The sequence below is a fragment of the Bos indicus x Bos taurus genome, chromosome 8 (genome assembly GCF_003369695.1).
Source record: "Bos indicus x Bos taurus breed Angus x Brahman F1 hybrid chromosome 8, Bos_hybrid_MaternalHap_v2.0, whole genome shotgun sequence".
Classification (NCBI taxonomy): Eukaryota; Metazoa; Chordata; class Mammalia; order Artiodactyla; family Bovidae; genus Bos; species Bos indicus x Bos taurus.
Genome location: NC_040083.1, coordinates 61,173,224 through 61,188,959, shown reverse-complemented (window position 1 = coordinate 61,188,959; position 15,736 = coordinate 61,173,224). Strand labels below are relative to the sequence as shown.

At 32.1% G+C, this 15,736-nt stretch overlaps 1 protein-coding gene across 2 annotated transcripts in view; it reads right to left on the bottom strand.

The window, feature by feature from the left end:
- ZCCHC7 (zinc finger CCHC-type containing 7) overlaps nt 1-15,736 on the bottom strand; it is a 257,789-nt gene that overhangs the window by 21,006 nt on the left and 221,047 nt on the right. For both annotated transcript variants that reach the window (XM_027549673.1, XM_027549674.1), the window contains exon 6: nt 12,837-12,872. In XM_027549673.1, coding sequence (XP_027405474.1) covers nt 12,837-12,872 — 36 coding nt within the window. The remainder of the gene's footprint in view (nt 1-12,836; nt 12,873-15,736) is intronic.

Here is a 15,736-nt window from a genome sequence, read left to right as displayed (position 1 = left end):
TTCTGCATGAGTAGTTAGTGCGGAATGAATGAATGAATGCCATTAAAACAGTTAATCATTATCTGGGACACTGGCCTTACTCCCTTCACTACCAGGAATCTCCATGACAAAGGCCAAGAGATCAAAACGCCAGAGCTGCCTCAGTGTCCTATTTCTAACAGTAATTTTTTATGCAAATGAACCTGCTGGGGATCTCCCTCTGTGACCTTGGGCTGCCCTTATCTAGACTGACTTTGATCCAATGAGGGCTTGTATCTAGTTGAAGCTCATTACTATATAGGATCTGCAATCAATTTCATTAATTAAAGGGAATTTTCTACTCCTGTGAATGCAAAATAGACTTATTTTTATAATCATACATATGCTTAAAGATTAGACTATGTTTTTATTAATATAATTTGTTATATGAATATAGATTAAAAAGCAAATACATTAAGTGCTTGAAGTTAAATGTATTCATGACCAAATGTAACACTGAGTAAAGCACTGAGCTTAGCTTCAGTCCTCCTGAACATCTGTATACACATCTCTCAAATCAATTATGCTTTTCATGCTTGAGAACTACCTTATTCTTTCAAAAATATTTCCAATTAATTTATTCTTTTAATAAACAGCTCAAGCCTCCTTCCTATATTCATGTATTTTAAAATATCCAACCCAAGTAATCAAATAGGATTTGTCAAGAAAATGTTCCAACAATCCAAAACCTTGCCCACATAGTCAAAGTCCCTAGTTGAAGTGACCTAATGTCATGAATTTCACATTTGGACAGAACAAAAATTTGAATTTAAAACATACTTCTCCAATGTAAATATATTATTTTTACTACCAACTCTAGAATCAGATATAGTATTCTAAGTATTTTATTTAGTTTTATGAAAAGTCGTCAGGGAAAGAATGGATGCCTTCCCTTTCCTTTGGTGTTGTTCACAAAATAAATGCCAACAGAAAAGTAACTGGTACATATTCAAGGAAAATCACAGCTGGTGCCTAAAAGAATCAAAGAAAGAAACTTTAAAGTTGGGCAAATAGTTTTGCAGTGAACTGAACCAAAGCTGGGTCTGTGAAAAGGCAAAAATGCTTATCCTATAAAGGCTAGTATCTTGTTCTCCGTTTTCAGTGGTTTTCTGGAGTGGGCCCTCACACCTAGCAACCTGAACTCCAGGCCTACTCCACCCACGGTTTGAACAAAACCTTCCATTTCTGACAAATATTCATTGTATTACTTCCCTGTGAGAGATTTGGGAACAAAGTCTCATTTTAAAACAAAGCTTCCGAAGATTTTTAAGCTTTGTTTTTCCTCAGTGAAAAAAAAAGAATTCAATTGTATTCCAGCAGACATTGCCATTAATTTCCCTTATATCCTAAAAATTCCATTAAAAGCATCATATATAATGACATACCTGTATTTTCTATGTGTTAAAAAAACTATGTCATGTACCCAACAGACTCCCAATCCATCGAGTAATTCCTTAATTAGGCAGATTTTTGAAACATGTATTATGTACACAACAGACCGTAACGTCTCCTTTGGAGCATTTTCTAGTCTATCGGGTGATTACATCATTAAGCCACACATGCTACGTAGAAAAAATCCTTATGAAAATTCATGAAAAAATGTACAGCACATCATTAGCATGCAGCAGACGTGTATGCTTTTGATATTTTCTCTGTTAAAAAAAAACTACATGAAGTAATTAGTCCAGGTCATGAAAACATGAGAAAGGTACCAGACACTGGTAAAAAAGAAAATTGCAAAAAAAAAAAAAATTGCATCTCTCATGGTTAAGCGGAGAGTAATAGAGCAATTTGCTTTATTGGAAGATGAATTCTAAAACAGTGTTCATTTGAACTGCAGCAAATAAAGTATGTTGCTTTATTCTGATTTGAAATTTGATTTGAAATTTCCTATGTACACATAACTTCCTCCCTACCCCTCTTTTGGACACTCTTAAGTTTTATAAGCCAATGGGTTGAAGGCTGCAAATAACCAGTGTGGCAAGACCATTAAGTATTCAAGTCCTTGAAGTACTGTATGTTTGTATACTTATATCTTTATTTTATGTAGCCTACAGTGTAAGGGATTACATGACTGTATCTTTTTCAAGTCAAAACTACACTACAGTAATAAGGATAGAGGTAAACAGTTGGTATAACTCCCAACCAGATAATATATTCACAATGTTAAGTGTTAGGCAAAATCTAACAGACAATATATTTGAAGACTAAAATGAATTAAGCATAAGTTTTATAAGGAGCTATTAAATTGATTAATTTATGGTTTTTCCTTTTGTAAATGACATTCTAACCCTACTTGACCTCCCCCCCAAAAAACCAACAACAAAAAAGAAAACCTCAGTAAGCAGAGAACAATGAACATATGCAAGACAGTAAGGATCACATTAATTTACCCTCTGAATGCTCCAAATCTTCATGGCTTAAAAAGCATCCCAATTTTCTCCAAAGGTAGTGGCATTTATTCACTGGGCCATAGCTAATTTTACATGGAATGCAAAAATGTTAGTTTAAGTTTAATTTACCACCCTATTTAAATATTTCCAATGTAGCTCTCAAACTGCAGAGCTATCCCTCCGTCTATTTTAATTTTAAAGTAAGTTAGCAAAGGCTTCTTTCTTAATCCCCAGAGACTACCTACATAGTGACACAAACGCACAAATTTATGACAGCAACATAAATGCTCTTCTGAAGTAATGTGCAACATTAAGTGAAAATCGTTTCCTGGAAAGATATTATAGGTATCTATATTTTATTTGCCATCTTAAACATATCTGGGTCTTTATGGCCTTATTTTAAAAATGTATTTCCTTTTTATATTTCCTGGTGCAAATGGACTGCATAAATAAGCAATGTGCTATGAGGCTTCAGACCAGCCGATAAAACCTTTCAATTTTCATGCCAGCTTCTTCTTTTGTAATTCAAATCCGCCTGGAAACTGGCAGCTCTGAAAACTGAAACAAGCACTGCCACAAATACCTTGTAATGCTATCGACCTTGTCTGCCCATGCAGTGAGAAAGGGGGATGCGTATGTGTCTGCAGCCATCCAGATAACACAACTCATTTTTTTTGGGGGGGGGGGGGTGGGGTGGGGTGGGGATAACAGAAGCCAGCCCCAGACTGTGCACCAAAAGCAGTCATTACCAGTCGTGCTGGAGAATAAGTCTCTTCAAAATACACAGTGCATTTAAAAACCATATATGAGGCTGAGCCACTGCTGTCATTACCAATTTTAATTTAGCTCCTTCAGTTTGCCAGCCAGATAAACTCTTTAGTGCTGTTTTTTAATCTATTTGCCACATTTTATGTTTAAGATTATAGTAATATGGACAGGAGAAGGAATCACTTTTAGCGGAAATAAAGAAATAGATCCGCTTATCGGCGCCCATCAGAAAGTTCATTAATCAGCTAGGCTTTGTGCCCTCTAAATTGAAAGGTTAAATAATCCTCTCAGGAATATTTCTCGGCCCCTCCGCCAATTGTCCGGAGAGGAGCTGCCATTCATAGCACTCGGGATCGGTGACAGGGTATCTTACCACTGTTTGGACCCCAAACAATGATGGACAAATGGCCTGGTTTACAAAGAACCTTTTAGTACACGGATGGAAAAGGACCACAAGCTTTGATGAAGGGTGGAGGGATGAGGAGGGCGTGGAGACAGGATGTGGGGGGAAGGGAAAGAGAAGAACACATACATGTGTGAAGCCATTGATATTTTATGTGAATGTTTACTGGGGTAGACTATAAAACACAGAAACCACATTAATATACATCTTACAACCACATGCAGTGCTTAACATATTCAAATCTGCCTATATATTTTGCATATAATTGCACATAAACTATCCCACTGAAAAACTGTAGAATAATAGAACCATAGCTTTATTATATTTATTAGCTAATACACAGGGGATCCAAATAAGCCCCGAGATTCTCATTTTTGTCATAACTTCACATGACTTACAACACATACTTCTTCCCCTGCTGATAGCCCACCCATGCTTATCCTACTGAAATACTCTTAGCCACCAGCCACAAAGGTAGAGAATTCCACAGCAGTAAGTACCTGCTTAAAGGGGGGGAAGTAATGCTTTTACAATATGCTCCACCTTAGCTCCTGCTTGTCCTAAAATAAAGAATATGGAATAGGAATGCTCTTTGAAAGACTATCAATCACATCCATTGAGGAAGTGTTTAATTTTTTGTTGTCCTTTCTGCTGGACCTAGATGAGAATATGGGTGGGAGTCTTCAGAACAACTGATCAAGCTCTTATAACTCAATGTTTTGTGAAATCAGGCTGGTTTCTGGCATCAGTTATATGAAGGCACAGGAAACAGTTTTACCTGAAGGGCAAAAAATTGATATGCTATTTTGCTTCATTTTTTTAATCTGATAAACATAAACTCTCTAGCTTTGGTGGAAAGTATTATAATTGCTTATAAGAGATAACTATATTCAGATGACACTGAAGTTACCACTTAAGAATTATACATTTATTAACAATGTGCTTTTTTCAAAATGATATCATTTTATCTTTGTAATGGTACACATTCTATATCATCATTTTCACTAAGAGAGGGAGTAAATATGTTTGTGATCTACTTTTAAAAAGTCTTTATAATGATTTTTAGGCAAATCAAATTAAGAAAATAACTTGTTTGCTATATTTAATTAAAAGTTACCTATATTTCTAGAAAGAAGATGAGCATAAATAACTAGAAAATGAAAACTGAAGTAAATAATTTTAAGAAAAGACACTGCTTATGGGGATTTTATTTCAACAGCTCTAAGGAGGAAACATTTTTAGGAGACAGACATGAAAAGGGTCATTATGGATCTCATCTTAGGCAAATAGAAGACTTTAAAATACATAATCTGAGTTTGGGATACTAGTCCAGTGTTTTATCTCTACAGGAGTGAGTCATCTGTGGGATGGCTGTACTGGAGCTCACAGAGTGTTAAACATAGGCTGTGTGTTAGGTACTGTGCCAAGTACTTTACATTTATTATTTCACAGCATACTTACAACAACCCTAGAAGGCTTTATACCCATTTTTCAGATGAAGAAACTGAGGATCTCAAAAGGGAAATATTTTAACTAGGTTTGCACAGCTAGTAAATGAAAGTTATAATTTAAACCACAGTCTGATCCCAAAGCTGGCATTCTTTCCTCCATATTATGATTAAAACATTTCCTAGTAATTTCCTCAGAAATAAGCCTGCCCTTTCACCCCAATTTTACAGCACATTTTTCTAAAGACTTTAATATGTGAGAAGGAATATGATATAAAGACAAATAAATGAAATGTGAGTGATTTAAGAAGGAGGGAATTAAGATTTTATTGTATAAATATAGTTAAGGAACAATCCAAAATTTAGTTCCCTTAACTGAAAAGAAATGTGGGATAATCCACAAATACATGTAAAGGAACAATACTTATGTAAAACTGGTATTTATAGACATCCATATACTACAAAATTATAAAGGTGACCTTAAAATCTATTTAAGAGTTAATTCTGTATGAGTTTTGGAAAAGAGGAATTAAAATACTGGGATAGCTTTATTAACAATTGATTTATACAATGAATCCTTTTTACAAAGCTAATATGGATTTCTGAACATTCTTAGTGAATAATTCTTATTTTTCAAATGTGATCTAGTAGTGTATTGGTATACCAATTAAGGGGGAGATCTATTTTAATTCAAAAGATATTTAAAAAATATTTTTGTTCAACTGTCCTCTAAACATGTAGCATTTTTCTTCATTTAATAGTTTAGATATTTCTAAAAAACCAGAGTTGTTGGTCTTGGAGGACCAATGCTGAACTCAAAACAGCTAGAAGAAAATATCTGCAAATGTACAAAAATGTAACTCTCATGACTTTCTGGTATCTGGGGATCAAATGGCAAATGAATTCCAAGTCTAAAATCTGGGTTTATCAGCAATTCATTAACTTATAGTAATTTAAGAGATTTTGCTTTTAAAATATGAAACTTAATTCAACCTAAGTTTACAACTGTATTTTATATCATAACAGAAAATATAACACTAATTGAGAGAGATTATTCATGTCAATAAGTCAAGGGGTTCTTTCAGGAGCCTTTTCCTGAAGATTAGTCAAATGACTGAACAAAACCTTTAAAGGTTATAGTTGATGATGATTGTGAATAATCAATTCCTATAAGTTACTTAAGACCTGTTAGGAATTACTGTAATCTACCATGTCATTCACATGCACAACTACTAAAAGGAATGCTTACTACAAATATCACTGGTCCAGTATACTTTTATTCTTGCATTGAAATGTCCAGAGAAGATCATGACAAGCTCAATCACCTGGAATATATTTAAGGAATGCATGAACCACGTGTTCAAAGCACATATGAATAACAATCACTCGAATATGCTAAAATTGTCCTACCTAATAATTCTATACTCTTAACGTGTATTTAACCTGACAAAAAATAAGCATTCAACATTTCAGATTTTTAAATTCTAATTTATTATACAGCTAGGTATTATTGTGCAGTATTAAACTTCATGAATCTTGAAAATTCTCAGGCTCTCTGCTTACATTAACTTTTGTCATATTTGGAACAATATTTCAAAGTGTAGAGCTTCAAAGGAAAACACAATGTAGTTTTCTTTGGGATTATATGAATGATGAATGTTTTTTAAGGAGAAGAAAGAAAATATTTTTAAAATGTTGTACATGCTAAAATTATAAATACTTAGAAATTGAGATTTAATTGTAACAAAATTTAAGTATCAAGAAGAAATTGCCCCTATAACGACTAACTATAATTCCTTTCTAAGTATAAAGGTGAACACACTATGGAAAAGAAAAAAAGAGTAGCAAAAAGCCCAAATGTAATTTTCCATGTTTCTATAATCTTTAGGAGAAACATTTATTAACAGGTAAGAAAATATAAACCGCAACAGGTATTTCTTTAAAATTCTAAAATGGAAGTAAAATTTGAAGCCCATATAGTAAATATATGTCTTATATGTAATAGACTTTGCTCCCAGCCACTAAGGGGCATACAAACAGCACAGGAATTTTTTTTGTCAGTTGAAGAAAGGAAGTTTATAATAGAGCTTAAGATTCAATTAGTTTATTATTAGCAACATGCACTACCTAAAAAAACCAGAAATCACAATAATGGGTGATTAGGACATTAAAGATACTTAGAAAATGACAAAAACACAGCTGTTTCCTGGACAAAATATTTATAAAGAATCTTTTCTAGATTGTGTGAATGCTGCATACTTCTCATTTCTTCTGAAACATTTAAATCTACATTAGAATATTTTCATAAAGCACTTGATATTATTTAAATATATTAAAACAACTACTCAAAATATGCCATATTGATTCCCCATTTAAAACAAACTAATTTTTGCATTAAATACTGGAAATCAAGTAAGTTGGGCATTCTCCCTGAAGGAGATGACACCTCAATATTCCTTCGACAAAATAAAAATATGAAGGCTCTCTCATGTGCTTTAATAAATAGAAATAAACTATATTCAAATCTAAATAATTTATGCTATTCAAATTCAAAAATAAGTTTGTGTATATACAATGTCTAGAGGTCTGAGGAAACACTGTGAGAGTAAAAATAACATATGCATTTATAATTCACAACATTCACCTTTTTCCCCCTTCCTATTACAGAAGCTTTCGAAAATTGCTTTTTGATGATTTGGCAAATTGTATTTATTTTTAAATGAATCTCATTTATTGAGATTGATAATTCCAGGTTTCATTTGCTTTGAAATTGCATTTTCCAATTGCTTCCAATGATAAGTTCTAGCAAATGTGGTCCAACATGCTAGTGAAAAAAATCAGTTGACCTACTCTTTAAATGTAGTATTTATCTTTTATACTAAATTCAAAACATGGTTAGATTGCACTAAAAAATTATTAGCAAAATGGTGACACTAAATTCTTTAAGAACAAGGTGAGTGCTTTAAGTAAATATTAAAGTACTCACATAAATTTTCCATTTGAAAAAAATCTTTAAAAATTTTGGTCACTGTATAAATATATTTTCTATCTCTTCTATCAAAATGGAATATTAGAAAATAAGTCATCAATGCTTATTCAGAAAACTCTTTTTATTCAGACACCAAAGTAACCTGAAACAGAAAGCAGCATGATTTATTTTCTAGTACTACTATGGAAAGATGGCCCTGAGGTACTACAAAACAGTCATGTACAATCTGAATCCTCAGAGCATAGTACATTCACATTTATGGTAGTGTTCTAGTATTAAGGGCATTTTAATAAAAACTAAAACTCTGAAAAATTTTACAGAGATGTAATATCTTAATAACAACACTTAACCATAGTGATTCAAGACACAGAGGAAAAAGCCCTACAATTTACACAAGAGTATTTCCAGTTCTTAAGGAAGCTGGCAAAGTGAACTGAAAGACCAAAATAAGGGCCTCCAAAATGAATTTATAAAGTCTTAGTTTGTGATAATTTGTATGCCAGTCTTCAAAAAAAAAGTATGAAGAAAAAGGTGACTTAAATAATTCTAAAATAGAGTGAGGCTGAGTTCTCACTCTGTTTGGAAGTATCTGACATTTTAAAACACAGTATGTAACCAGTTCTATTTCCATAGACACACATACATGGAAGAAAAATCAAAGTCCTAGCACTTGATATCCGCTGTGTGGATGGGGTTCTTGTGGGTTTTGCAGTTCTGTTTATGTAGCCAAGAAGCTCTCATTAGGAGATTTAGGATTCCCAATATATAGTCAATGAAGAGAGAGAAAGAGAAAAAGAGGGAAAGATTTTTGTCCATGAAAAGAAAAGGTTTTGGCTTGAGGCTGACTTTTTGAAGCTCTTTTAACTCTTCATTTTTTTTCACATTTTAAGTTAATTAAAATATATTCCATTTTAATATGAGCCAGGTAGAAAACTGTCACCCACCCTAACTGATATCACAATTCCAGGATAAATGCCTTTGTATAGCTGTTGCCTCATAATGAAATTCCACTTTCTTGGTCCTTCCTTCTGGACTATAAAACACAGTTCTAAAGTTAAATTTGAATCTGTTGGCATTTAGGGTTGCCTATTCAATGTATGGCAGAGAATGTTTTAGAGAGTAACATTCAAACTCCCATTTCCATACTGTGAAAATCCAAAGAACGCATTTCTAAATTGATGTTTTCAAGTAAGGAGAGAAAACTAAGTGGCAAGATGAAATGATATCGTTAGTGATGGTCCATAAGATACACTCTGGCATTCAATTAGTTCAGGTAAGACTACTATTAATTACTAGTAAATGCAGGTCACAAGCCTTTCCTAAACTAGAAAGGAAGACAGGGAAGCTATTCCTTTCTGTTCATGTCCCTGAGAGCAAGTATTTTGCTTTTTGAGTTCTAGGTATTTCAAACATTTTATATAAAGAAACACTCAAAACCTGATTCTTTCAAAAAGGTCACATCTGCTTCCTGTTTAAACTTTTAGTTAAAATAAAAGGTAGTAGGTTGTAACACATTTTAACAATGCACACAAAGAAATCCAAGCACAAAATTAAACATAAAAGATGTATTGTCCTTTTTGGTTCTTAATACATCTGCCCCCCAAATAGCAAACTCCTGGTTACTTTTTAAAGTAAGTAGATTAAAAACAAGATTAACAAAATGTCTAAAACATGTCAAATTATAGCCTCTACTAGTTAAAAATTCTGTTGGTTGTAAAACTCTGTTGGTGGCCATTTTGGCCTGGGATTTTTAATATAAATGAGACTAGAAATGACAGGGGATGGGGGAAGGGACTTTCCTTCTTGAATAGTTAAAGAGGGAAATTTTTTAAATCTAGAATGAGTTATCTGAAAGATGAAAAAGAATATTCAAAGTTAGGCTTTACCAAAATCTGAAAATATTACAGAAATTAAAATACAAGAACAGTGCTATATTATTGAAGATTTAAAAAACTTTCTAAACATTTTTTGAAGGAGGTAAATACACAAACTATTCAGAAAAATTATTTAAATGCTAAATAAAAATCATATATTATTCTTTTTCCCATGCAGATCTACAAATTGACAATCTAAAGTCATTAAATTATATGATATAATTTTATAGCCACTAAATAAATATATAAAGAAAAATGACATGGCCAAACATTTGCTATAACATGGATATATATAAATATATGTAGTGCCAGAGTTTTATTAGGATGCACCCTTTAGGATGATGGTCTTATTTCTTTTTCTTTATTAGTATAGTGAGTCTAGTCAAGTCTGGTTAAAAAGCTATTATTCAGATATAAGTTATAAAGGAGACTTTATTTGACCTCTCATGAAATTACTGAAAACAGTGAATACTTCTTTCTGATTTGCTTTCACAGGCTCATTTAAACCAGTCAACTCTACCCTCTTTCCTGTGTGTTTGAGAAATAAAACTATGTTTAACCTACAGATTTTTTTTTTTTTAAAGAAAGTGATTCCTGGATAGATCTTAAATTGTAGTAGTTAAACTTTAGATTGTGTAAATGTCCTTCTATCCTCACTGACTGGCACTCAGATAAATGCAATCAAAAGCTTCTCAAATGTAAACATTTCTAAACCAGATATACAAATCCACTTCTTCCTTCAAAAAAGAAAGCATAGTTCATTCTGAATAAGAAATGGGCATATTTTGGTTAGTAAAAGAAATTAATCAATGATTATGTGTAGAAATATCCAATTTTAAGAAGATTAGTTTAAATGACTATACAATAGCAGTTCTAACCTGGGCTTCATTAGTTGGTCACTGCCCTGATTGATGCCACATTCATGTGTGAGGGCTACCATGAGTCAATAGATGGCAGTCCATCGCCTAGTAAAAGAGCTGAAGATGACTAAAATCATCATGTATCTTGCTTTTATTCAAGATTAAATATTGCTTAATTGCACACATTAGGATATTGCCTATATGCATAATTAGTTTAGCTGGATTGATGTACACGATTATAAATATACTTGTTTTGCATTTATGCTTGCACAGGAAACTAACACTTAATTACTTATTATTTGAAACTTGATAATTTAGAATTGTGATAGTTATTTCAATATTATTTTGAAAAATTAATCATGATCCCAGATTTAAGACAAACTTTTCAAAATGATTTTGTTAAACCTACAGATAGAATAGACTGTAATTTCTCCAAAGGCAAATTCCTTTTGTTTTTACTTTTTCCTAACTATTCCTTTTATAATTTATGTTTTTCAAAAGCTACAATATTAAACAAACCTTAAAATATCTGTTATACCAAACATTGATTTTTATCCTTCTATGATAGTTATACAAAAAAAAATACAGGTGCAAATAATGAAAAGAATAGTTTTAAAATGGTATTTCCTACACTTCAAGTTTTCATGATTGGAATTCTCTAACTTACAGGAAAACAGAAAATTAATGCAATGTCATATACATTAGGCTATTACTTAATAAAAATGCTGATGAAAAACTTGCTATACAGTTCCAAAGAGTGAAAAGTATAATACATGACTCGATTCCAGTTAAGTTTAGGCTAAGAATTTCACCATAGTGTGTTAGGATAAAAAAAACTGCTACCTATACACAAACATAATGTATTCATATGCATTATATCTGTAACAATATGTGTAATGTGTGTGTATGTGTGTGTGTGTGTGCTCACTCACATGTGTGTGTATTTATTTATTTTTGAGTAGGGGATAACACTAAAGAATTTTAACAAAACCCAATTTGGGATCGAGGATAGTAGAGGAATTACAGCTTTCTACCAAGAATCTTTGAACAAAGTAAACAGTGACAACAGAATGTGAAAACAAACCACCTGCTGTACTTCTGGGGCTTGTAACAGGCACACTGATAGTCTGAGTCGACTTATTGGTTTGTTTTTACTTCTTAAGGGGAGAGCAGAAAGAAGACATGCTTTGTAAAAACTTTACCGTTTCTATTTTACTATGTTCTCCTACAAACAAAAAACTTTTTTCATTAAGTTAAACTTTAAAGAACTGCTTTTAAATATACTGCATAACTGTATAAGTACAAGAGTAATTTTTATTGTTGTTTCTTGCTCAGCACAACATATTTAATATATTAAAAGAAATGACTAGTGGGTCTATGGTGAATTACTGAAATTATTTAAGCTAAATATTAAAAATAAACTGACTCATATTATTGAGCTTTAGTCAATTTGATTCCTCAGCAGACTATGTTTTCTGCTTCTACTTGGCCTAAAATCATAGTAAAAGGAAACCAAAGAATTAAATAATTTGAATGGTATAAAGAAGATATTTATACATTTTGAGTAAGTCAAGAAGGGCTTAAGGATATGACAGCTGAATTGTTCTATGTGAAAGATACATTAAGTTTTTTCTAGCTTCACTAAAACATAATGTGTAAAGCTTTCAGTAAAGCCAGAAAAATTATAATGGAACATAGTGTGGATAGTATGCTTGTGGACTATAGATAATACAACATTTTAAAGACACTGGATTGCTGAATTACTACTGTTCTTTTTTGCTCCTAGCATACTTTTCCCCTTTAATGAATGTTATCTAGGAAAACTGAGAAATACCATGATGTAATCATTAAATGATGTGAGTAATAAAAAACAATGAAAATCTTTCAAGAACTGGAAAATAAAGGACAGAGTAGTGGGCAGGGGAGAAGAGAAAAAGTATATGATTGCTTTCTCAGTGCAAAAATGCTTCAGATTTTTATTATCTTCCAGTAGAAGATGCTTGTCTATATTTTATGGTCAACAGTTCAGAGAAGGGTAAATAGGCTAGGTCTTGGGGAAAATAAAAAAGGTGTTTCTACTCACCGTTAGGTGATACTGCCTCCAGATTTCTGGGCAAGCCTGGAAAATAAAAATATTGATCAGCTGCGAGCATGAAACAAGGTACTTTACAGCCTGTTGGTTTTGGCATAACCCAGCATCCACCGGTGTCGGTCACAGGAAAATAAGAAGCTTAACAGAAAGGGTCTGCATTTCAGCTTCAAAAACCTGGCTAGACAGTTTAATTGAATTTTACACTGGTTTAACACACTCCCTGCCATTGTCAGAAAGCCAGTAACAAAGTTTTCTCTCTCTTTTTTTCTTTTCAGGTTAGAAGTTTTGGGCACTAAGATGTGATTAAGAGCCATAACTCAGTTAAACTGATAAATGAACAGCAGTGTTCAAAAATCAGTAAGACTCACCAAGTACACCTTTTAAAAGAACATTTTGAACCCTGGTAGTATGATAGAAAACAATTTAATAGCAACTACTTTTAAGAAGACTTCACTGTAGTTATAAATTTCTGATGTTTTACCTAATCATTTGCTATACTCTATGAAATACATAAAAAAGAACTAAAAAAGCAAAACAAAAGACAGCTTTAAGAATCTTGACTTTTCCCATAAAAGTCAAGTCTTCTCCACTGTTACATTTATAGAGATATAACTTTAAAAACCCAATAAAACCACAATAATTTTGTAAAAGAATGATTTACTGAAGCCAGAATAGGTAACAACAAAACCAAAACAAGCAAAAGCAACAGCAACAAAAACCAGTTAGGAGATACTTCCTTATGGACACACATATAAATCTTTCCTTATGCTTAAATTGTGACTCTGTTAAAGAGACACATTTTCTAAGTTCTTCATGAATAGTTGATCAGTTTATTATTGTCTCAGAAAAAGGACTGTTGAAGACAAAAAATATTTTTAATAATAACTATAAGACAGCAATGATTTTAACAAATTAAACTACCAAGCTAAGTAAATGGCAATCCTTAAAGTGGATGTGAGTTTATAGCTTTTGTTTAAAAATGCATATATACACACATATATATACACACACAAACATATACATACACATATGCATACGTAAAATCAAGAGCGAGTTATATCTTTTTTAAACCTTTATAATCTTTGAAACAATTCTTTACTTAATTTGTCATTCCTCTTTATTTTTCAGGGTAGTGATAAAAGTAACAAAGATGATTCATACAATCTAAAATATTACGGGCATGGTAATAACTCAGAAAATAACTTTTGAATGGCAAAATCTCTGATTATACCATTATTAATGATAAAAGTACGTATGTTCCAACCATGCTAAAAATTTTATCCATTATATATCTTAAGCTTAACTATCCAATGGAATTTTCTAAAGAAAGGTGTGCAAATTAGACTACTTAGTGGCCAAATTTCCAATTTAAATGTCATATTCATGTAAACTAAGGTGTCTAACTAAAAAAAGCCACTTATATACAGTAATCTCTGGATGAACAACACTGATCAAAAGCAAACTATTATTAGAAAGTAAAAAGTAGCTTCAGAAGGCAAAGATTCTGTTAGATACCAAACAACAGATACAAACTTGTAGGATACAAAAGTTCTTACAGATGTGTGTGTGTATATATGTATGTACACATATATATGTGTGTGTGTATATGTACACACATATTTTTTATAAACATATTTACACACAAAGATCTAATGTACAAGATACCCTTAAATATTCATTTCCTACCTTCCATCATAAGCTTTTTGCTATGTACATATAATTTGAGTTAGATTACTGTAGAGATAAGCAAGCAGTTATTTATACATTAGTTATGGATAGTTCTTGATTACCACAATGTCCTCAGAATAATACGGTTGAAAAATCGCAATCACTGAGTTGTCATACTCTGGCAGAATGCCACTCTACCATGTGACCTTTTCTTGTGTTGCAGCAATTTGGTAATAAAAGAATTACTTGGTTTTTGAACAATCATCTGATTGCACTGTATATGAAGATGATGCCTGATATAGAAAATTAGTACTAAGAGACATGAAACTCCTTTTCTTTCATTAGATAATGCTATCACAATTTTATAAACCCTACTTGACTATCTCACAAGTACTTTTACTCAACTTTCCCATACATGGTTCCATTTTACAGTTTCTATATATTTTCATGTGAGGTTAAAAGAAGTAAAAGAAATATTTTACCTAAAAACAGGTGTCATTATAAAGTATCTTTAATTCTAGATACATGATATGTAACTATGTCTCATTAATGAACTCTTAAAACCTAAATGTTTCTTGCTTGCTATAGCTTCAACTTCTTTTACCATTCCTAAGCTACTTTATATATTTTTCTTTTCTTTTTATAATGCCATAGTATGCATATTTATATACTGCATACACATAAAACAGCATATGGAAAAAGCCAAATGAACTGTTTGGCCAACCCAATATATTGCATGGAAAACTTAAGATAAAATGAAGTAAATTCTATAGCAAGAGGATTACTATTACAACTGGAGCATTTTAAAATGTTTATTTAAAAATATTTACAATGAAGTACAGAGATATAAAGGCTAATGGAATGAACTAGAAAGTCCAGAAAAAAATAAAGAAAATGAATGACTGGTCTGCTGTGGAACTTAACCTAAGATGAAAATGTAACAAACTATTAAAATACAGTTGTGTTTGTTGGTTGTCCTGGTGATCTCACCTAACTGGCACTTAGGTGGATGGCAACCCAAAGGGCCTCCTCAAGCCCTGCAACTGCAAACACACCAAGTGTCCTTGTACATCTGTTTTAGCAATGTGCTGCACTGTTTGCCAACTTTTGCCCAACTAGTTTTCCCCTCTATTGTATTTTGTATAATAAACCATACATGAATAACTGAGTGTTATTATTCATAAAATTCAAAGATGAATCAACACAGTTTGCCACACCAGATG